This window comes from Mustela nivalis (genome assembly GCF_964662115.1).
Source record: "Mustela nivalis genome assembly, chromosome: 7".
Lineage (NCBI taxonomy): Eukaryota > Metazoa > Chordata > Mammalia > Carnivora > Mustelidae > Mustela > Mustela nivalis.
Genome location: NC_139026.1, coordinates 142,132,312 through 142,157,128, shown reverse-complemented (window position 1 = coordinate 142,157,128; position 24,817 = coordinate 142,132,312). Strand labels below are relative to the sequence as shown.

Below are 24,817 nucleotides of genomic sequence, written 5' to 3'. Positions count from 1 at the left end.
CAGGAATTTGAAGAAAGTTGATTCTAACCCTCCTGGATGACTTTGAGGGACTCAAGGCTTCAGTGGAGGAAGTCACTGCAGATGAGGTGGAAATAGCCAGAGACCTAGAATTAGAAGTGGATCCTGAAGATGGGACTGAACTACTACAATTTCATGATAAAACTTGAACAAATGAGTAATTGCTTCTTAAGGACAAACAAAGAAAGTGGTTCCTTGAGATGGAATCTACTCCTGGTGAAGATGCTATGAAGATTGTTGAAATGATGACAAAGGATTTAGAATGTGACATAAACTTATTTAAGGAATACATCCCATAAGGCTATGGTTGCCATAGATAGTGATTCCTCTGATCGATCTGGGCAAAGAACATTGAAAACCCTTAATAAAGCAGCAGCAAGATTTTAGAGCATTGACTCCAATTTTTTAAAAATTTTTATTTCTTTTCAGCATAACAGTATTCATTGTTTTTGCACCACACCCAGTGCTCCATGCAATCCGTGCCCTCCCTAATACCCACCAACCGGTTCCCCCATTCTCCCACCCCTGCCCCTTCAAAACCCTCAGGTTGTTTTTCAGAGTCCATAGTCTCTCATGGTTCACCTCCCCTTCCAATTTCCCTCAACTCCCTTCTCTCTCCATCTCCCCATGTCCTCCATGCTATTTGTTATGCTACACAAATAAGTGAAACCATATGATAATTGACTCTCTCTGCTTTACTTATTTCACTCAGCATAACCTCTTCCAGTCCCGTCCGTGTTGCTACAAAAGTTGGGTATTCATCCTATCTGATGGAGGCATAATACTCCATAGAGTATATGGACCACATCTTCCTTATCCATTCGTCCGTTGAAGGGCATCTTGGTTCTTTCCACAGTTTGGTGACCGTGGCCATTGCTGCTATAAACATTGGGGTACAGATGGCCCTTCTTTTCACTACATCTATATCTTTGGGGTAAATACCCAGTAGTGCAATTGCAGGGTCATAGGGAAGCTCTATTTTTAATTTCTTGAGGAATCTCCACATTGTTCTCCAAAGTGGCTGCACCAACTTGCATTCCCACCAACAGTGTAAGACGGTTCCCCTTTCTCCACATCCTCTCCAACACATGTTGTTTCCTGTCTTGCTAATTTTGGCCATTCTAACTGGTGTAAGGTGGTATCTCAATGTGGTTTTTAATTTGAATCTCCCTGATGGCTAGTGACGAACGTTTTTTCATGTGTCTGATAGCCATTTGTATGTCTTCATTGGAGACGTGTCTGTTCATATCTTCTGCCCATTTTTTGATATGATTATCTGTTTTGTGTGTGTTGAGTTTGAGGAGTTTTTTATAGATCCTGGATATCAACCTTTTGTCTGTACTGTCATTTGCAAGTATCTTCTCCCATTCTGTGGGTTGCCTCTTTGTTTTGAAGATTTTAGAGCATTGACTCCAATTTTGAAATAAGTTCTATATGGGTAAAATGCTGTCAAATGTACCAGATGCTACAGAGAAAGCATTAGTGAAAGGAAGAGTCAGTTGCTGTGGCAAATTTCATTGTTGTCTTACTTAAGAATTTGCCACCCCCACCTCAAACTTCAGCAACCAGCACCCTGATTAGTCAGCAGCCATCAACATCAAGGCAAGACCCTCCACCAGCAAACGTTATGACTCACTGAACGCTCAGACAATGGTTAGCATTTTTGAGCAGTTAAATATTTTTAAATTGATGTACATACATTGATTTATTTGAAGACCCAACTCTACTGCACACTTAATGGAGTACAGTGTAATTATAACTCTCATATATACAGTGGCAAACCAAAAACTTCACTTGACTCACCTTATCATAATACCTGTTTTACTGTGGTGGTCTGGAAGCAAACCCACAATCTCTCTAAGGTACATCTGTAGATATTTGTCTATCTCTTTAGATAGGGAGGTAGGTGGGTAGGTTGGTACATATAGATACAGATACCTTCTGGCAGGCTCATGACCAACTTGAAAGCACCACAGTAACTCTCATTTAGGAAGCATGCACTAAGGTCCCCCACTGTGCCAGATCATCTTTTATTCTCACAATGACCCAATACACTATCGATAATGTGCTCCATTTTATAGGTGAGAAAATCCCATCCAGGAAAGTCAGTGACTTCTGCAATGCTGTAATCATAACTGAGCTGCCATCTTTCTACAACAGCTCATGGGATACCCCAGGACTGGGAAACTTGGTGGCAGACATGTCAACTGAACTGGGTCTTGAGAAACAGAAAGATGTTGACTGTGTGGAAATGGCATTCTAGGCTGAAAAGCTAGTATCAGGGAGCCCCAGAGGTGGGAATTGGTGGGAGTTTATAGGCAGTGCTAAGAAATTCAGATTGCCTGGAGCACAGGTGCTTGACAGGTGGAAATGGGAAGTCAGGTAGAGAGGCTGAGGACAAAATGGGTGGCCCTGTATGGGTTTTCCCTAACCAGTGAAGATTACACAGAGTTTTGAACATGAATGGGGTTAAAAAACTGATTTTTGGAGATAATATTTTTATGTTTCATAAATAATAAATATTATTTTAAGTTAAAGACACTTGGGATTCGGCAGATGCAGGAAGAGGACTTCTTGGAGCTTTCCTTATCTGACCATGGCAGAAATTTCTGAGAACTGCCAAAAATTTCTCCTTCACAGTGGGTCTCTTTGTAGGAGTGAGACCAAGAGTAAACCTACTTACCATAAGTCCTCCCTCCGGGGGGATGTTACAGCCCTGAGGAAGTTGGAAGACCACTCATCCCTCTGTAGACAAGCATCATTACAAACTTCTGAAAGTTTGTAATATTCTCTTGAAACCCTGTTTACGTTCCTTAAAGAAACCTATTTGTCCTTCCCATAGGAGACTTTTCTCTCCCCATCCATACTTTATCCTGTTAAGCCAGGTTTTAAATCCCAAATTCTAACTACTCTTTGAATTACCCATTATTGGGCACTCCTACATATATGAATATAGCATATAAGTGTGCTTCTCTTGTCAATTTAATCAGCAGGCCCTGGGTTCTTAACACAAGAGAGCAGAGGAAAAGTTATTTCTACCCTGTAGTTTATAATGTATGATGTGTACATTAATTAAAATGGGGAGAAACACTTAGGATAGGGAGACTAATCCAGACGTGATTAGCAGGAGAGAAAGTAGAGACAAGTATGTCTTTTGGAGAGACTGTAGAGGCAGAATTATAAGATTTGGTTAAAAAAAAAAAAAGTGTGGGGGGGGAAGGGACAGTTGACAATGACTGTGAGGTTCTGAGCCTGGACAAGTGGACCCATGATGGTGCCAGTAACAGAGTTAGGAAACACAAGAGAGGTTGAAGCTGGAAGAAAATAGAGCAAGTCAGTGGGAACTGAAGCCTGGGAACAAGATTAGAACTGGGGATACGGATTGGAGTCGAGGCAGCACTCATGGACCACTCCCAGATCATCTTGGGGTGAAGAGAAAGAGGAACATAACAGTAACTTAGAAGTCACCCGAGTTTCTCGCCCATTTGGGGATTTTTCATGATTCCCAAAATTTACAACATCAACTCAATGCTAGCTACATTTTGATATAAGCACGACAAAACCCAAGTTCTTGGGGGCACAAGTAGGGAATTAAACTATTAGGAGGCATCTTTCGTTCTTTCTTTTATTCCAGGTTTACATATCCACCTCTTTAAGTCACAATATTTTATCAAAATATACAAACAGCACAGATACTTAAAAACGTATAGCTAGAATTCTAGTCAAACAGGATCGACTGCTACCAGTAGCATGCATAGGTCTTTTATCTTGAATAATGCCTAACGGGAGACAAATGAGTCATTGAATCAACTTTAAGGGTATAATAAGAGATTGGTTTTCTCTTCTGTTGGAAGAATTGTGCACTTCCTTTCTTGTTACAGTGTGAAGCGGATGGTAATGAGTGACTTCCACTGATACTGAAGTCAGCTGAGAATGGGCGGATGAAGTAATTCTACGGGGAGGAGTGAATGACTCTATCTTGGTTTGACTCTAATGTCTGTGTTGACAAGATGGCCACAGCAGGTGTTTTATTAAACCCTCCATCTCAGTGACATGAGCTCTTCTTACTTTCCATTTCCTCCTTCCCGAGAACTTCAGGGCTAATCAGAATGAATGGATTTGTAAATCTCAAGTTACAAGCTATGTTTATTGTGAAGAATTCCCATAAACACCGATCCAGGCCTGCCCCCACCACCATTTATACTTCCACGGATGTGAACAGAACCAAACGTGTCAGTGGTTCCTTGTCTGCATCTGGATGACGTCCACTCCTGCAGCTGGTGACATCCTGTTTCGGTCTTGAGAAGTCGGTGCTCCCTGTGTCCCTCAGGTCATTGATCAGCTGTTGATGGCCAGGGGAAGAGCTGTGATTTAGGGCAGTATGAACTTTTCAGGTCTTTCCACAGTGCAGAGGAGAACCATCGTGCCAGTCAGTAGCTATGGTTAGTAATGACCTAGCTTCAAGAGTGACCACAGGAGAGGCACCAAAGGGCGTGGTTAGTAGTGGAGTGGAGTTGGCTTCTGCTGCGGATACGAAGTCACTGAGGAGCTAAAAGGTCTCAGCCTGCATGATTGAGTGTTTCTTTTCTTTCCCAAGGTGAAAAGGCATCCAAGGAGCGTCACTGGAACAGGTTTGCAGACGCAAGGCATATTCCCTCGTGTGTCAGGGGAGGTCCTTCAGGATATCAACCTCTCCATCCCAGGGTTAATGAAGGAAAAGTTTCTGAACATGTTCTGGTCCATACTGTTGATCAGGGCTCTGTCCGCAAGCGACAGCCGGGGTTTCTCATTTAAGAATTCTTTGTCGAAGTTGCTGCAGTCATACGGTGATTTCTTGAGGAGGGTTTAAGGGAGGGGTGGAGGGAAAAAGGGAAGAAAATCAGCCACTGAATTAATGATCCTCATTTTTGTTATCTAGGCTAAGGTCGCTGTAGGACAAGGCGCGCACCGCAGGTAAACAAGGAATACTTACGGGTGGTTGCATGTGTGGATTTGTGGACTATTTCCAAGACCTTGAGGCATTCACTTAGCAATAGCACAACTAAATTCATGTAAAGGAACTTCACTATATACATTCAGATAGGATGTCCTGCTTCTGGTTAATAGTTTACATGAAACGGGGTTAGCACTTAGAAGCAGCAGGGAGAGGGAGCCCAAATTTGACCTGTTCCCGTTCAGTCAGGGACAGTTTGGGGAGGAGGCGGAGGGTGGGAACGGAGGGCGGGAGTTTCTTGGATTAGGTCTTCCTGCTCTTATACTACTGTTAGTTCCTCTACCTGTGCTAATCTTATTATTAACCACCTTGGACTGTCTTCCACAGACAGATTGGGACCACAGGTAGATAGATTCCCTCAAGCCACCCAGTCCACTGGTGTCCATGAGGGAAAAAAAAAAAAAAAAGAAAGAAAGAATGTAAAAGCAAGCATCTATTTATAAATACTGCTTTCTGTGGTGGATGGTTCAATTTTTTGAATGTTATCAAAAAGTCCCCTTTGTATATATGAGCATAACGAAGAGTCAGCCCCTCAAGGGGGCTCTTAGCCTGGTGAGGCCAATGGCCTGTGGCTGAGCCTAAAAATACTTCTTTATACAGCATTTGAGGGAAGTTCCTTCCCACCGGCAGAATCAAGAATTGTCCTACAGGGAAAGCATAGATCAAAATTTTTAGGGGCGCCTGGGTGGCTCAGTGGGTTAAAGCCTCTGCCTTCGGCTCAGGTCATGATCCCAGGGTCCTGGGATCGAGCCCCACATCGGGCTCTCTGCTCAGCAGGGAGCCTGCTTCCCTTCCTCTCTCTCTCTCTCTGCCTGCCTTTCTGCCTACTTGTGATCTCTGTCTGTCAAGTAAATAAATAAAATCTTTAAAAAAAATTCTGATTTTTAGGTGGACAATATCAAGTTGATTGTCATGTACCATGGCATTTGAGACAGGAGTCACATTATTCTGATGAGCTAAAACAAGGTAAAAATTCATTTTTTTAATTGTGTTATGTTAGTCAGCATACAGTACATCTTTAGTTTTTGATGTAGTGTTCCAAGATTCACCCCATGCTCCATGTTCTCAATAGATGCTGAAAGGTATTCATCCTTTTATCACAAATTATTAGCTCATCGATTAGGCGTGGCACTTTCACAAATAATAAGAGTGCTCGAGGCCAGCCTGTAAAACACTTAGGGCATCCCCAGAGCTGGGGACAGACGCCGAGACGGACTCTGCTAACTCTGGGAACACACTTGCTGCTTCTGGCCACCTACTCTCCTAACAGGAGTAGCTCTTTTCTAAAGGGAAGCACTCTGCTTTGGAATCCACACGCCTATGCCCTCTCCATGCAAAAAATTCAGCAGAGATGGTTTTTATCTACCCAGGTCTTTCCTGCTTCTTTCCCAGTAATCACCAGGAGTGGGGATAGCTGGCAAACCCAGCACTTTGCTTTACTCTTAAAAAAAAAAAAAAATCAATTCTTGTAAAAATGGTGGTAAAATAAACCATTTGAGCCACGCTTGCACCATTCTCAACATCCGTCTGCAGAGCTCCTTCATCTTAACCATGCTTTTTTGTCTTCACTTTATGGTGGCCGGTTCTGCATGTGGCCAGGTCGTTCTGCCTTTCCGTATGGATCTTAGTGACTTTTGCTAGGGAGCATACACATGGGAATTTAGAGACCTGTTTTTTTCCCAAGCCCCAACTGACTTCTTCCTTAAACAGAAGGACACAAAACAATCACTATCAGAGAATAGAGTTACGTGAATGAGTTATAAATGTCAGGCAGACGTGAATAAATAGCATGGAAATGATGGTTCCCACATCCCTGACATCCAAGTCCGACTCATGTAGAGGGACCACGGAGCATGGATGTACCCATGCAAAGGCTCCATATCTTCTCGGAGAGTCCCTGGCACACGCGTGTTAAGTCTGGTGCAGGTACGCCCAGCAGTGCATTTTCCTGCAGGTACATGACTTCAGCCCGGAGGTTAGATATTCCCAACAAGAGTAACGCCCCCTTGCATCCTGCTCCCCCACCAGCCAAATAACTTGAACTATAGTTAAGGAAGCCCTTTCCTCTAAGAACTGAACCCAGGAGGAAAGCTGGGGCTCAGGCAGGGGTGAGGGACGGGCAGGCAGCCCGGGGTTGGGGAGAAGCATAGCAGGAAAGGCGGGGAGCAAAGGGTCCTGGTGGGTCCTTACCACTTTGGGCCGGAATGGTGGGTCAATCTCCTTTCTTTCAAGCTCTTCCCAGTTGATCTCCCGAAACAAAGGGTGCTGGCGGATGTCTCCCCTCACTCCCAGCCTCTTTTCTGGTTCCCTCACGAAGAGCTGAGCAGCAGCAGAAAGGGGGCCGTTACTTCTCAAGGGACTAGCTGGTCAGCCTCGGAGGACATCACATTTCTTAGTGCACAAGCCAAGAGCCACGGAATTTGACTTTTCTAACCTTATTTTTGTACTTACCAGTTACCGGTACCAACCGTTGCCTCCAGTCACACTGGTGACAACATTCTCCCTCAAATGAGCCTTTTGAACATTCTAGAATCTGGGCTTTTGCTTCCTTGCCTTAGAAATGCTGTCTTCCAAGGGAAATAAACCTGGTTTGAAATCAGCTTTGTATACATCCTACATGAATAGGACCTCTGGCAGCTGAGGGGACTCTCTGACTCACAGTGTCCTCACATGTGAAGTGAGTGAGGTGTCCTTCCTGCGGGACGGCTCTGTGGGGGGGATGGGAGGAGGACACACACACACAGACACACACACACACACACACACACACACACACGCGTGTGTGCACTGATGCCTGGTCTGTAAAACCGAGCCACAGAGAGTATGTGGATCATTTATTGCTTGGTTGACTGCGTATTAATCGACTTTGATTTCTGATGAAGCTGCCTTCTAAGGAAAACAGTCTTGTCATGAGGAAAAGCTCACTTTAGGGATAATATAAACCAGTCGCCGAGAGTCCGCTTTGGATAAGGCATCTGCAAGCCTGCTGGTAAAATAATATTTAAGTCAAATCATCTTTAATATTTTCTGACTTGTTCCATACACACACACACACACACACACATATATACACAAATATACATGTATATTTGTGTGCTGTTCCCTCTCCTGTTACTGTCTCCCACAAGGTCAAACTGAACATTTGCCAGGACAGGAAAAAAAAACTTGGAAACTCTTTAAATTCAAACACAGTAGGACAAGGGCCGTATGGAATAGGGGAGTCTAAACACGGGACCTGGGGAAGCCACAGGTCCCGAGAGCCTGCCCTGGGTGCCCCTTTTCCCTTCCCCAGCTAGACGTCTGTTTATAAAATAGCAGCTAACTACAGGGTCTCATAAGGACACCGTGGGTCTCTGAAACAGAAACCACAGTGAAATGCTGTGATTTTTTCCATGAGGCTCGGGCAGGGCCTGATCTCCATTTAGAGGGATCTAATTTAGAGGGATCTCTTGTTTTTACCCTTTTTAAGAATAGCCAGTCTATGCGTTTTCCAACACTACTTGTCTTGTCTTGTCTTCCTACTTGAAAAATCTTCCAAGGTTCTACCAAACCCCTCCCCCCGCAAAAATCCCCAAACTAAAAGAACAAAACCAACATGCTGTAGCAAAGTGGAGATTTTTTTTCTTCTTTTTCGTAATTATGATAATTTTTTTTTTTACTCCAAGTGTGATGCTAATATAACCTCCTCGTACATCCACATGGTTAGTCATCCTAACGTCCTCCCCCGTCTTACCCTACGCGGGCAGAGAAGGCCTCTTAATGGAACTTGCGGCTTTAAAGCTCTCTTAGAAAACCACTAACATGAGGCTGTCACTCAAGAGACTTCTTACCCACGTGGCCTCGGGCAGGTCGTCTCAGTCTCCTCACCTATAAAAATCAGGGTGAAGCCAGGTCATCCTACACCACGGGGAGTCCTATGTCCTCTGCGCTTAGGTGGCCATCCCAGGCTCTCTGTAGCCTCTGCTGACACACATTCTTCCATTCCCACCGTAACCCTCTCCTCTGTCCAGACATGTCTACTCACCGAATGTGCCACCTGTCTTTCCTACCTCTGTCCTTCGCTAGGGACCTTTCCATCCGGAGAGGAAATACCTCTCTCTATACCCTCTGCTCCCACCCCTTCTCGCCATCTCGAAGTCGCAGCCCACCGGCCTTTAAATGCCCCCTCTTCTTTGTGAGGTTTTCTTTGATTCCCTTAACCCCTTGTGAGCTCTCCCTGCCCTTCAAGTCAAGCTCATGGTCGTATGGTTGATTCGGGGACTCAATCCAACCAGCGTTTCTTGGAGAGTCAGGCACGGTGCTAGATGCCTCGGCTGCATCATCCTGATTTTAAAAAGAGATTCCAAAAGCGGATATCACTGTCCCATGGTCAGCTGGGGGAACTAAGGTTCAGCGTAGCTCTGTCACCTGCTCAAGATCACAGATCCTGCCATCGTCAGGGGTAGAGCCTAAATTATAAGCAGCCCCTCCTCGTTTTTGGTGTTGAATAATCTCTCCTGTGGGTTCCACAGAACATTCGAACATCTTCCCTTCATTAGATAAAGAATCACTATATATAAATATCTTTAAGAATATTTTGGTTTTTTTTTACTAGAGTGTAGCTGAGGGCAGACGCCTTCTTCCGGGGGCACACAGTGCCGTGTGCAAAGACGCTCCGTGATTGTTTGCCGAATAAGTGAGCAAGTGGCTCTCCTTTACAACTTCCAGACCGTATGTCTTCAGTCCTCACTTTCTGTTAGCTTCTTGTTTTTAGCATGTAGAACGGCATACAGAAAAGGCACCAACTTCACCGTGAACCTTTTTTTTCTGTAGACTCAGACACCAATGTAAATCAACAGATGGAAAACCAGATTGATTTTTTAGAAGCAGAGGGAATAAGTGACTTTCCCTATATCTCTTCCCGCGAAACAATCACAAAATACCCTATTGATCTCTACTTCTTAAGGACATTTTGATGAAACAAGATGAGAGGGAAGGTGTGAGTGCCTCAAGAATGGGCCAAAACCTAGCTCATGTTGTTATAATTAAAGGTTTCAGTGAATTAAATTAGAAGTAGCTGCCCTAGGCTGCATGTGTGCTACGCTGTTTCCCATTAGATTTTCCTAGTACCAAAGGGCATTTGTACCTAGGGCATCATGACAAAGCTTTCTGAGCCTGGTCTATGTACCTGTGAGATTTAAAAAAATATGTATTTTTTTTTTTAATCTTTTTAAAGTTAAAATGTGTAATGAGAATATAATGTGATCTCCAGCTTGGAGATGCCAGTTTCCTTCTAGTATTGCACGATTTCTTTACTTCCTTCTCTGCCCTGCCACAAATGACCCCTCCTCCTTCTCGGTCACCAAGATGATGGGTGACCTCATGGGAGGCCATCGGCTCTGTGCCACGGAAGCTGCACCCAGGACCTCAGTGTCCGTGATTAAAGACGTGTCTTTGTTCACAAAAGCTGTCAGAGGGTGGTTTACATTTATAGGAAACAGCACCCCTCGTGCACGAATGGCCAGGATGCAGCCGCAGTTTGTTTAAACTCACCCGGCTGTCTGGGCTAGAGCACAGTGCCGGGCTGCAGAGGGCGGCCACCAGCGCTCAGCGCCTGTCCTTGGAGTCTCCTCCCTCCTCATTCCCTCCTCTGATCTTTCTACACGAGCAAGAGCTGTTTCTGCTTGAGATCACTCATCTCCCAGCAGTTTCCAAATCAATGGGCAGGACATCCTGGATGAATACAGGAGGGAGAAAGGGGACGTGTTTGTGTGTCTTTCTTTGGCAAGAGTCAGCGGAACAGCCCAGTCGCGGTTCCAATGCAGGATGGAGCGCAGCCTCTTCCGCCGAATACTGTGATCAGTGCCGGGTGCATCCCTGCCCGCCCGCGGCTAGAGGGGCCGGAGTCCGACACGGATGCTGCGGCTGGAGCGGGCGCCACTTTCTCAGAGGACCGGTCACTTCTGGGTTGTGCGACACTTGATCTAGCTACACTTCCCTAGAGGAAGTTTCTCAGAAATGACACTACCTTTGATCGTTGTAGAAAAGGGAGCTTGAGGATGTGGGGGAAGTTGGATCAAAGTTCCCGAGCAAATGGGGAGCAGAGATGAACCTCGAGGCCGGTCTTACTGTCAGCAGATGGCGTGGGGGACACTAACTTTTATCCGCCCAACTGCTAGGACACAGGAGAGGACTTTTCTTCCTCATGGGGCAAGGACAGAGAAGCCTCACTCCCTCACATGGAAAGAATTAGCCGCACGTCCTCCACACGGATGTAATCCACTTTCACCAACTGGTCCCTCTCTCTCTCCCGCAGTCTTTATCCTCCGCTGTCCTGGTTCCGGCTCTGTTCAACCTGGTTTCTCCCCCGCCCTCCCCGCACATCTTTTTCCTGCTATTGAAACTGCACGTGATTTTGGCTTGGGTATTTGCGGACATTTTTGCCTTAGATTTTATTTTGTTTATAACCTGTTCATTTTGAAATCATTATAGTGTCTTGGTCTGCTTGGGCCGCGATAACCAAGGGCCCTGGACTGCGTGGTGGCTTAAATGATCAACATTTCCTTATCACAGTTCTGGAGGCAGGAAGTCCAAGACCCAGGTGCCAGCCTGGGCAGTGTCTGGTGAGGTCCCTCTTCGTGGCTTGTAGGTGGTCACCTTCTTGCTGTGTCCTCACGTGACCTCTCCTTGGTGAGTGTCCTGGAGGGGGAGGAATCTCTCTCTTCCTCTTTGTAGAAGGGCACTAGTCCATCATGGTGGCCCCACCTTCACTGCGTCATCTATGACTAATTATGTCCTAAAGGCTCCTCACCTCCTATAATCATCACTTTGGGATTGGGGGCAGCAATACAGCATTTGGGGTGGGCGCATTCAGTCCATACATACTGGTTCACAGGATGTGAAAAGCTAGTGCAGGTGGGGACAGCTGGGTGGCTCAGTTGGTGAAGTATCTGCCTTTGGCTCAGGTCATCATCCCAGGGTCCTGGGATCGAGTCCTGTGTTGGGCTCCTTGCTCAGTGGGGAATCTGCTTCTCCCTCTCCCACTGCCTGCCGCTCCTCCTCGCTCTCTGACAAATAAATAAAATCTTAAAAGAAAAAAAAAAACCCAACAAACCTAATATAGAGTCCTGGGTACCCTTTTCCCGGCTTCCCCCAATGCTTATTTCGTTCATAACTACGGTATGATATCAGAACGAGGAGACTGGCATTGATAAAATGTGTGTCTAGCTCCTGCCATGTTACCCCACATGTAGATCTGGGTAACCACCACGGCACACAAGACCCAGAACTGTCCTGTCAGCACAAAGCTGTCCCTCGGGATACCCCTTTCCAGTCACACTCCCTACCCCCCACTGCCACTAATCTGACTTCTGTCTCCACAGTGTCCTTTCGAGAATGCTACACCAGTGGACTCACACAGGACGTGACCTCTGAGACTGGCTTTTCCTGGTCTCTCAGCCAAAAGCCCTTGCGATCCAGCCAAGCTATTTTGTGCACCAGTGATAGTTCGTTTCTTTTCCTGCTGAGTAATATTCCATACCAGTCTCCTCCTTCCTCCAACTGGGAGTGATCCTACTGTACTTCTGTCTTTGGAAACCATCCCTCGCCACCTGGTCCCGAGGCGCAGCTGGCTTTGGGAAGCAGAGCTGTTGAGTTTTAGGGCACATCAGCAGTTGAAGGTGGACCGGCTCCGGGCAGTCCCCAGACTGTTCCCTTATTTCCTCCTTCTGGTGGGCTGTGCTGGTGCAGGCTTTCTCAGGGTTCCAGCAGAATCCACACGTTGAAGCCCAACCCCCAAGGTGAGCGCCCCTAGAGGGAGCGAGCAGTTAAGGCTAAGTGGGGTCACCTGGGCAGGAACGGGGTCCAACAGATGAGTTAAGAGGAAACAGCAAGAGGCCGAGGCGGGCAGGTGCCTCGTTCTGGAAGACCGCCTCCTCCAGACGCCTGCCCTGCGGAGCCCTGCTCTTGGACTTCAGCCTCCAGAACCGTGAGTAGGTAAATGTATTGTGTGAGTCCCTCTGTCTGTGAGCTTGTTTGCGGGGGCTGGAGTCAACCATCCTCGCCCAAAGCCGCGTGTAAAGCGGCAACTCGGGTAACACTTGAACTTGCCTTTACGTAAAGCATTCCAGTCCTGCTCACTTTATCCTCTTTTTAATTGGTGAATTTAGAAATCCGCTTTCATCTTATACGTGTGTTGTCCCATCATTAAAAGTGTGTTGAACTGGCCATTCGAGCATTTTCTGGGTTGATGGCTTGTTTGGATAACAGACGCTGCAGGGAACCAGCTTGGGTTTTAATCGCCATCAGCCTTGGGCTGGGTGTCCTGGGAGGGCTTCGACCCCACTTTAGAATCAACATCTTGGTTCCTGAGGGAGAGCTCTAGAGTTGCCTCAACATTTCAAAGACGCTGGACGAGTTGTCCGTTGTTTGGGAGCAGAAGCAGCGGCTGCCCTTCACCTGTCAGTCCGAGGAGTTCATGAGAGAGAAGCAGACTCGTGAGAAAAGGTGGGCCTGGTCCTGTTTTCTAGTTTAGGTTTAAAATCCACTGGTAAGTTCTAATGTTGGAAGGCCTTCCCCTGTTCTCCCATTTCAATAGAAATACAGCAAGGCTGAAAATTATTTTCCTAAAGGATGTTTTTTTAAAAAGCCGGCTGAAATGGGTGATGCCGGAATTCAAAACACCTGCGTGTCTGGTCGACGTCTTTCAGCTCTGTCAGCGTCTTGACCGCACCAGTACGTCTCCTTGTCTGGTTCAGGAGCTGAACCAGGGAATGGACTGAATTGCCTATGTACCAAGGGCTTCAGCCAAAAATGTTCCCATTCACCGGTACTTCCCAAAGACCCACTAGAATGCCTCACAAAAGTCAGGTTCAGAGCAGGTGGCGGCTCTACGTGATAGCCCCCCTATGGTGGAGTGCTGGGGTTTGTTTTTGTTCTATGTACTCAAACACTGTTTTGCGTCCTCTACAACGGTAAACTGGGACTCTGCCTCAAACCCAGTCTTCAATGATGGCTCTCAGCTGCGGCTTGTCTCTTCATTGGTTTGCCCTAGGAGCTCCCGGGTCACAGCAAGCGATTCTCTGAGCCCCGTTCCCCTCTGTGGCATTACCCGTTCTGCACTCGTTCTGGGCCGTCGTGGTCAGGGGTCTGACTTGGAGATTGCTGCAGAGATAGTGACCGTCTGAACTCTGAGTTATAGGGGGAAAATGCGTCAATATTTCCAGTGGACACAGGAAGGGAATGTGGCCAGAGAGCTGGTCTGCATAATTTTGAATATTGTCTAAGAGGCTCATCCAGCAGGCAGGGGGTGGGGAGGGGCTTGGTGAGATGGAACATCATGGAATTGGAGTTGGGTACAGGAGCTGAACCAGGGAATGGACTGAACTGCCTATGTACCAAGGGCTTCAGCCAAAAATGTTCCCATTCACCGGTACGTCCCAAAGACCCACTAGAATGCCGCACAAAAGTCAGGTTCAGAGCATGAAGGCACCAAGCCATAAAATGACAATTGTTTCTCCTCCTCCTCCCTCTGTCCTCTTCCTGCATTTAACCTGGTATGGTCTGAAATAGAAACTCAGGAGTTAGGGAGAGAACACCGTTGGAGGGCACAGCTGACCACAATATAACCACATTCCCTTCTCCACAGGTGAGTGGCTGCCAGCCCTGAACCTGATGGGGGGGGGGGAGGGATTAGAAGTCTTTGCATCAGGGGTGCCTGGGTGGCTCAGTGGGTTAAGCCTCTGCCTTCGGCTCAGGTCATGATCCCAGGGTCCTGGGATCGAGTCCCGCATCGGGCTCTCTGCTCAGCAGGGTGCCTGCTTCCTCCTCTCTCTCTCTCTGCCTACTTGTGATCTCTGTCAAGTAAAATAAATAAAATCTTAAAAAAAAAAAAAAGAAGTCTTTGCATCAGAGAGCAGGTTGATGTGATGACTTCTGTCTTGGGTTGAAGAGTTATAATTTCTGAACTGAGATTTTATGGCTTAGGAGTAATGAGAGATTTGTTGTTGGCCTGAGTGAGCAGAAAAGTCCTATATCCTGTCCAGGTGGGAAGGGTAAGATTCACTGGACTGAGCCTGTTTAATGGGCATGATGGGAAACCAAAGGTTGAGTTTCTAACCACAAGTTGCCCTTGTCAAGGTGCCAGTCACATCTCAAAGTGAGGGCATTCAATAGTCCTGGGACTGGTTTTTGGACATTGCTTGGGTAAATTGTGCACATGAATGTTTATCTTCTCATTTTGGTGTTTAATGTCCATCCTGTGGGTGCCTCGTTGACACAGATGGTGCGCATCCTATGTAAGCCCAGTTTGAGACCACTACTGGTTACCATATATCCATCGCAACCTAGAAATGAATGGGGGCACCAGGCAGAATACACAGTACTAATCCTATGGAGTCTCCTTGACTCCATATCTTACCTTCACTAGAAGGTCCTTTGCCTCCTTCTCAAGCCATCGAGGGTAGAAGGGATTGTCCATTCGGATGGAGTGGAAAAGCTCTTCTTCATCTTGTCCGTGGAAAGGTGACTGACCAATGAGCATCTCATAGAGGAGAACGCCGAAGGACCACCAGTCAACAGAATGGTTGTACTTCTGACCCAACAAGATCTGTGTGATCAAGAGGCAGAGATGTAGTTAATAATCATGAGGTAGATGTAGTTAATAAACTTGAACTTTTCGACACCACTCAGTAAATTGCTGACGGTGATGACAGTATGTGGTTTAACACAGATCGTGCCAAAAACGGTATCTTTTGAGAAGCGGACGATTTGAATAGAAATGACTGGACAGTCAACAAGCTGAGCAAGCCTTTTTTGGTTTTAATGTCTACTTTTCTTCTGGTCTTATGCACAACTGACCTGTGCCATTAGCTTTCATTTTCCCACCCGCGATGTGAGGACTTGTGTGGTGGACTTGGACCTAAGGAAGCTGGTGTGTGTCTATGCTCTCCTGTGAATAGTTAACCCAAACCCACCTGTTTTACTGACTTCCCTCCTGAGACTTTGGAGGTGTGAGTAGGTACTCAGAGTTTATGCAAAGAGGTCATCTGACCTAATCCATCCCGTAAAGCCTGTCCAGCCGTAGTTGTACAACTAAGGAGTCCCATCCATGGTCACCATTAAGGAGTCCGATTTAGCGGGGCACCCGGGTGGCTCGGTTGGTTAAGTGTCCCACTCATGATCTCAGGGTTGTGGGATTGAGCCCCGAGTCGGGCTGGGCAAGGATCCTGCTTGGGATCTTCTCTCTCCCTCTGGACCCCGCCCCCCCACCCCCCTTGAGCTCTTTCTCTCAAAAAAACAAAACAAAACAATTCCGGGAGTATGCCAAGAGAGACCAGGATAATAGACTTCAGATGCAGAAATCTGCTCCCTGAGACTGGTGTGCAGCTCGACAGCAGTGCTTTGAGTAGAACTGGTCCGGTCTGTCCTTTAGGGAAGTGAGTGAGTTTAAAGCCTGGGATCTCACCTACGTTTTAAAAAGATTGCTACCCATCCACCAATCCACTCTCCTGGTGGAAAAGATTTTGTAATCCGTATTCAACCGCTTCCTTATTTAATGTTGGGACGTAGCTCGTGTACCTGTGACACGGCTGAGTGCTTCGATCCTAACAAACCGAGCTGCAGCCTTCTCTAAACAGAGCCTCGTGTCCGTCAGCAGATGGATGGATAAACGGTGTGATCTATACATACAGCAGAACACCACTCAGCCTTAAAACAGAATGAAATCCTGACACATGATACAACCTGGGCGAACCTTGAGGACATTGTGCTTCAATGAAATAAGCCAGACTCCAGAAGACAAATACAGTAGGATTCCACTTCTCCGAGGGCCCTAGAAGGGGCTGATTTATAGGGACAGAAAGTAAAATGATGGTTGCTGGGGTTCGGGGAAATGGGGAGCTGTTTAATGGGTACAGAGTGTCAGTGGTGCCAGATTAAAAAAAATTCTGGGGATTGGTTGTGTAGTAACAGAAATCTGCTTAACACTCATGAATTTACTCTTCAGAACGGAAAGATGGTGTATTTTACAGTATGTATATTTTGCCACAATTAAATCCAGGACATAGTAGGAACACAACAATTTGTTAAATGAAGAAAAGGAGAAAATCCTTGTCTTTCATGGCTGCCACTCCCAGGATGGGTTGGGGACAAGCTGCTTCATTGCACAAAATGGAGAAGCGATAATAGTATTGAAGGACGAAATTAAAAAGCGAGACTCTCTTGGGATGGGCCATCCTCTCCACCTGTAGTTTAAAGCCAGCTCCGTGCTCCCCGCCCTGCCCCCACCGCCCGTGTGAGCACATACACGTAAACCCACGAAGGTCATTTTACGGTTCGAGTTCCTCATTTGAAATAGAATTTCTTCTTAAGTGGGCCCTGGGAATGAACGGTAGGATTACAGCACTGGTGGCTTTAGGAAAGAAAAATGATGCTGGTTTTTAGACATTTCATGTCTCCACGTTGGTGAATCTTTTGATGCAGCAGAACGGGTGCACAGCTGCCAGCTCTGACTGCTACCCCACCCCACGCCCGTCCTTGGGGAAGGCTCCAGGTTATGGTGGTAGAAGTGCTTCCAACACCAGAGTTGATAAACCACAAGGAAGCTGAGATGGCCATGCAAGTTGTTGTGGGTTCCAGCTCTGGTTCAGTCCCTTCTGGTCTCGCTGGGGCAGACTCCCGTCACCCCCTCTGGACCGCACTTGTGAAAGGTGGTGATCACATCTGGCTGGCTTATGACTGGGTTGTCATGAGAACCCAGGGAAAAGTGGGGAAGACGAGTGCTGTGTCCTATGGAAAGGACTATAGATTCTAGGATAAAGACGCATCCGGATCCACAGCTGCCCATCTGTGAAAATAAAGACCAAGCTGCAGACAGATGTTGGCGATCTGGCACGGACTTCCAGCATAAAAATCCTAACCACTAGCCTGAGCTCAATTTTCAAATACTTAAATTTAATACTTAATATTTTAAAAGTTAACTTTCAGGTTTAGAGAAGATAGAATATTCTTTAAGGCAAAGTTTAAAAGTCGATCTAGGGAGAGCTGCTTCTGGGCACTGGAATCCCACACGGGCACACAATCTGGGTTCTGGTGTATTTGCCTTTAAATTGGGAGGGGCCGGGGCGCCTGGGTGGCTCAGTGGGTTAAGCCGCTGCCTTTGGCTCAGGTCATGATCTCAGGGTCCTGGGATCGAGTCCCGCATCGGGCTCTCTGCTCAGCAGGGAGCCTGCTTCCCTCTCTCTCTCTCTGCCTGTCTCTCTGTCTACTTGTGATTTCTCTATGTCAAATAAATAAATAAAATCTTAAAAAAAAAAAAAAAAGTAAATTGGGAGGGGCCGGGGAAAGGGGCTTCACATGCAATTCCCAGAGCTTGTCACCAGGGGGAGCCCAAAGCAACCAGAAAGGGCTCTAAGCGACCTTCTTCATCAACAACTCCATCTGCATGGACAGATGAAAAGAAATTTGGAGGATCGCAGACGGCTGTGGTGGAAACGAAGCCTTCTAAAGCTAGGTGATGTTGATAAAGAATTTGTCTTAGGTCAGGAGGAAGAAGTACAACGCAGGTTCACATTGCCTGACAGAAGTGTGCGGCCCTGCGTTAGGTGTTTGCCATACGTTTGGTGTTTTCTTTCTCTCTTTTCTTTCTTTCTCTCTCTCTTTCTTTTTTTTGTAAGAACTCCTGAGGTAGGTCCTGTGGTCCCTATGTCACAAAGGACAGTGACTAGACTTGAGGAGGTTGCCTGTCTTATTTAAGATGTCCTAGTGAGTGAGTTGAGCGATATTCGGGATGCTGGTCCTTGCTGGGAGACGGGGGTTACTACATAATGTTCCTTTCATATTTAATGTCTCCTGCATTAAGCCTCAGGCTATCAGGGCCAGGCTCACATTGTCGATATTTTTAAAAGAAAGCGGTGGAGAAACCCTGACTGGAGCAGCCCCTTTCCCTGTTTCTGTCTTAACCGCCGCTGCCTTCTTATGGTCGCATCATCTTTTGTCCCCTTCCCTCCCCCAACTTGACTCAAGTGATTCCGATAGTAAAGACCTTGACCCTTGACGTCAGAGTCTCCTTCCCCTCCAGCAGTGAGAGCCGTCTGCAATTCCATCTGCCTGGCAGAACTAGGGTGTCACATCTGTATAGGCTCATGGCGTTGATGTGCTGTCCGAGTTCATGAAGGGACCCCCCCAAATTCTCCCCCCCCCACCCCGAGCACCTGTTGGTCTTCAAGTGACTCCTGCTCTCCTTGGGGAGCTGCTTCTGGGCACCGGAATCCCACACGGATTTACTAAGTGGTTAGTATATACTAAGAGAGGGTGTTTCTTTCCCTAGTCTTTGTCAAAATGAGCTTGGACCTCCAATTCTATGTTCGACCCTCAGTCCTGTCACTGGAAGATGCAGAGAACCGTAGAGTTTAGTATCTCAGGAGACATGGACTGGGGATACTCCCCAGCTTTGGGGAGGGAAGTGTGTTTTTTTTCTTTTTTGTCCTGCTGCATCACTCCTGGTATTGTTCCCAAATGCATTTATTGCTGTAATTTGGCTTCTCCTGTCTGCCAGGTGGGCCTCATGGCCTTGTCCCGCCTGCTCTGTGCTCCCGTGTGGGTTTTTTTTTTTTTTAAATTAATATATAATGTATTATTTCCCCAGGGGTACAGGTCTGTGAATCATCAGTCTTCCACATTTCACAGCACTCACCACAGCACATACCCTCCCCAATGTCCATCACCCAGCCACCCTATCCCCACCCCCACCTCCACCCCCCGGCAATCCTCAGTTTATTGTGTGAGATTAAGAGTCTCCTAAGGTTTCTCTCTCCACCCCCCCACCTGCCCTGTGCCATCTTGTTTCATTTTTTTCCCTCCCTTCCCTCCAGAACCCCCTACCCTCCCTCTCAAATTCCTCATATCAGAGAAATCATATGATAGTTGTCTTTCTTTGATTAACTTATTTTGCTTAACATAACATCCTCTGGTTATGTCATTGCAAATGGCAAGATTTGTTATGTCCATGTCATTGCAAATGGCAAGATTTCATTTCTTTTGATGGCTGCATAGTATTCCATTGTGTATATATACTTCTTCTTCATCCATTCATCTGTTGATGGACGTCTAGGTTCTTTCCATAGTTTGGCTATTGTGGACATTGCTGCTATAAACATTTGGGCGCACATGCCCCTTCAGATCACTATGTTTGTATCTTTACGGTAAATACCCAGTAGAGCAATTGCTAGGTCATAAGATGGCTCTATTTTCAACTTTTTGAGGAACTTCCATGCTTTTTTCTGGAGTGGCTGTACCATCTTGCATTCCCACCAACAGTGTAGGAGGATTCCCCTTTCTACGCATCCTCTCCAACATCTGTCATTTCCTGACTGGTTAATTTTAGCCATTCTGACTGGTGTTGAGGTGGTATCTCATTGTGGTTTTGATTTGTAGTTCCCTGATGCCAAGTGATGTGGAGCATTTTTTCATGTGTCTGCTGGCCTTCTTTGGAGAAATGTCTGTTCATGTTCTCTGCCCATTTCTTGATTGGATTATTTATTCTTTGGCTAAAGAGTTTGATAAGCTCTTTATAAATTTTGGATACTAGCCCTTTATCTGATATGTCGTTTGCAAATATCTTCTCCCATTCTGTCAGTTGTCGTTTGGTTTTGTTGATGGTTTCCTTTGCTGTGCAAAAGCCTTTGATCTTGATGAAGTCCCAATAGTTCATTTTTGCCTTTGCTTCCCTTGCCTTTGGTGATGTTCCTAGGAAGAAATTGCTGCAGCTGAGGTCGAAGAGGTTGCTGCCTGTGTTCTCCTCAAGGATTTTGATGGATTCCTATTTTACATTCGGTTCTTTGATCCATTTTGAGTCCATTTTTGTGCATGGTATAAGGAAATGGTCCAGTTTCATTTTTCTGCACGTGGCTGTCCAATTTCCTCAACACCATTTGTTGAAGAGACTGTCTTTTTTCCACTGGACATTCTTTCCTGCTTTGTCAAAGATTAGTTACCATAGAGTTGATGGTCTATTTCTGGGCTCTCTATTCTGTTCTATTGATTTGTGTGTCTGTTTTTGTGCCAGCATCACACTGTCTTGATGATGACAGCTTTGTAATAGAGCTTGAAGTCTGGAATTGTGATGCCACCAGCTTTGGTTTTCTTTTTCAATATTCCTCTGGCTCTTCGGGGTCTTTTCTGGTTCCATATAAATTTTAGGATTATTTGTTCCATTTCTTTGAAAAAATTGATGGTATTTTGATAGGGATTGCAGTAAATGTGTAGATTGCTTTAGGTAGCATAGACATTTTCAGAATATTTGTTCTAATCCATGAGCATGGAATACTTCTCCATTTCTTCTTCCTCAATTTCTTTCATGAGTACTTTATAGTTTTTTGAGTATAGATTCTTTGCCTCTTTGGTTGGGTTTATTCCTAGGTATCTTATGGTTTTGGGTGCAATTGTAAATGGGATTGACTCCTTCATATCTCTTTTTTTCTGTTTTGTTGGTGTATAGAAATGCAACTGATTTCTGTGCATTGATTTTATATCCTGACAATTACTGAATTCCTGTATGAGTTATAGCAGTTTGGGAGTGGAGTCTTTTGGGTTTTTCACATATAGTATCATATCATCTGCAAAGAGTGAGTGTTTGACTACTTTGCCAGTTTAGATGCCTTTAACTTCTTTTTGTTGTCTGATTGCTGAGGCTAGGACTTCTAGTACTATGTTGAATAGCAGTGGTGATAATAGACATCCCTGCTGTGTCCTTTACCTTAACAGAAAAGCTCTGTTTTTCCCCACTGAGAATAATATTCACTATGGGTTTTTCATAGCTGGCTTTGATGATATTGAGGAATGTACCCTCTATCCCTATACTTTGAAGAGTTTTGACCAAGAAAGGATGCTGTACTTTGTCAAATGCTTTTTCAGCATCTATTGAGAGTATCATATGATTTTTGCTTTTGCTTTTATTAATGTATTGTATCACATTGATTGATTTTGCAGATGTTGAACCAGCCTAGCAGCCCAGGAATAAATCCCACTTGGTTGTGGTGAATAATCCTTTTAATTTACTGTTGGGTCCTATTGGCTTGTATTTTGGTGAGAATTTTTGCATCTGTGTTCATCAAGGATATTGTTCTGTAATTTTCTTTTTTGATGAGGTCTGGTTTGGGGATCAAGGTAATGCTGGCCTCATAAAATGAGTTTGGAAGTTTTCCTTCCATTTTCTATTTTTTGGAACTTGTTGCCCAGTTTCAGGAGACTAGGTATTAATTCTTCTTTAAATGTTTGGTAGAATTTCCCTGGGAAGCTGTCTGGCCCTGGGATCTTGTTTGATGAGAGATTTTTGATGACTGCTTCAAACTCCTTACTGGTTATGGGTCTGTTCAGGTTTTCTATTTCTTCCTGGTTCAGTTTTGGTAGTTTATATGTCCCTAGGAATACATCCATTTTTTTCAGATTGTCAAATTTGCTGGAGTAGAGTGTCTCATAATATGTTCTTATAACTGTATTTCTTTGTTGTTGGTTGTGATCTCTCCTCTATCATTCATGATTTTATTCATTTAGGTCCTTTCTCTTTTCTTTTTGTTAAGTCTGGCCGGCGGTTTATCAATCTTATTAATTCTTTCAAAGAACCAGCTCCTAGTTTCATTGATTTGTTCTACTGTTCTTTTGGTTTCTATTTCATTGATTTCTACTCTGATCTTTATTATTTCTCTTCTTCTGCTAGGTTTAGGCTTTCTTTGCTGTTCTTTCTCCAGTTCCTTTAGGTATAGGGTTAGGTTGTGTACTTGAGACCTTTCTTGTTTCTTGAGAAAGGCTTGTATGTACTTTCCTTTCAGGACCACCTTTGCTGTGTCCCAAAGATTTTGAACAGTTATGTTTTCATTTTCATTTGTTTCTATGAAGTTTTTTCAATTCTTCTTTAATTTCCTGGTTGACCCATTCATTCTTTAGAAGGATGCTCTTTAGCCTCCATGTATTTGAGTTCTTTCCAACTTTCTTCTTGTGATTGAGTTCTAGCTTCAGAGCACTGTGGTCTGAAAATATGCAGGGAATTATCCCAGTCTTTTTTGTCTGTGGCAGCTGGAGCAAGAAGTTTGGGCTGGTCATATTGATTTAAACTGTAGTCCTAAATACTCATGGAGAACATATAATAAGAAAATAAGGGTGTCAAGAATGGAAGAGTGTGGGACACCTGGGGGGCTCAGTAGGGTAAATGTCTGCCTTCAGCTCAGGTTATGATCCCAGGGTCCTGGGATGGAGTCCAGCATTGAGCTCCCTGCTCAGTGGGGACCCTGCTTCTTCCTCTGCCTGCTGCTCCCCCTGCTTGTACTCCCTGCCCTGATGAAAAAATAAAATCTTAAAAAAGAATGGAATAGTGTGAAGACAAGGATGCTGGAAGATCAGAGAGACTGAATTTGCAAAAAGAGAAGTCAGTCACTAATGCTAAATTTTGGAAATGGAATGAGGTAAAGGATCTGGCATAAGGCATTTGCAGAAAGGAAAGTTAAAAGCTATAATTTCTTGTTGCTCAGAGGCCAATTTTGCATTTAAACAGGGTTAAATTAAAATTAAATACAAAATAAGCACAGGTCAAAACCACAAATTTCTTAGAGTTAGGGTGCCACAATTACATGAACAATGCCAGACTTGCTAATTTTTGACCCAGGAAATCAGAAGTCCATTGCTATCAAACATTTTATATATCAATACTCATTCATCCATTCTTCTCAAAGCTATTTTATTAGCAATTTAATGTGCCAAGCCCTGTGATCGGTCTGTGGATGTAAATTTGAGTAATGTACACTCATGTACACAAGGGATAAAAACCATGTGATGTAAATGGTATAGAACTGGATACATGTTATACCCATATCCATCCCCAGGTCTTGGTCTTGTAGCAGAGTTATAGAAGATGTGACCACTGGAGGAAACTGGGGGAAACGTATACATAGGTGGCACGTCTGTACTATTTGTGCAACTTCTAGTTAATCTATAATGATTGCAAAATAACATCAATCATCAATAGATCATCAATAGATCATCAACAGATCATCAATAGATCATCATCAATCATCAATAGAACAATCATCTGGTAGTACAGGGAGATTGATATTTAAAAAAAAGAACAACAACAATGAAAGTGAGTGTTGTGCTAAGATAAGGGTCAAGTGCAAAGGGGTGTCCAACCTCCTTGGAGTCAGCCATGGGGGAGGACTCCATAACAAGGGAACGGAGACATGGGTAGAGTAGGACTGTCAGTGGCCTTCTGAGAAACTGCCATTCTTCTAAGGGTTTAGAATATGAGCTCCCCCCCTTTTTAAAACTTTCATAGGTTCCTCCATTTTACACTAAAAATAAGCTGGGTCATAAGTATCCTCCTCAGAAAAGGGGCTGTGGGTCTGCAGATCGCAACAATCTCTCTGTGGTCACACAGCGGCAGCTTGGAAACCACAGTTTAGGTGTTTCTGGTCCCAAGATGAAACCACTGGACTTATTCAGGTGGACGCTTATGAGTCTGTTTGGTGACCACCTGGTTCTTCACCATTGTTTCCTCTGGTTGGTCTCAGTGGAGTGAATACGGTTTAAGGCTGCAGTGGGAGGAGCCATGACTGAGGAGGGTATGCAGAGCCATTCAAGACTCAGAGACTACCTAATCAGCATGAGCACCACCTCCCATTAAATAATAACAATAAATAATAATAATTACTAAATAATTATATAATAACAGAGCCTCTGTGTGCAACTGCATGTATGAAATACTCAGAAAAACAAAGACCAATCCCGAGACAAACTATCAAAGTCTTTTGATTTCTAGCCCCCACAGGAGAAATGAGCAGT

General features: G+C 45.1%; 1 protein-coding gene across 13 annotated transcripts in view; it reads right to left on the bottom strand.

Annotated features, from left to right (window-relative positions):
- Nucleotides 1-3,637: 3,637 nt before the first annotated feature.
- Nucleotides 3,638-24,817, bottom strand: part of PRKCQ (protein kinase C theta) — a 175,443-nt gene continuing 154,263 nt past the window's right edge. For all 13 annotated transcript variants that reach the window (XM_082738733.1, XM_082738726.1, XM_082738727.1 and 10 more), the window contains 3 exons: nucleotides 15,408-15,596; nucleotides 7,202-7,330; nucleotides 3,638-4,851 (listed from right to left, as the gene is read on the bottom strand). In XM_082738733.1, the coding sequence (XP_082594859.1) occupies nucleotides 4,696-4,851; nucleotides 7,202-7,330; nucleotides 15,408-15,596 (474 nt within the window). In that variant the 3' untranslated portion in view covers nucleotides 3,638-4,695. The remainder of the gene's footprint in view (nucleotides 4,852-7,201; nucleotides 7,331-15,407; nucleotides 15,597-24,817) is intronic.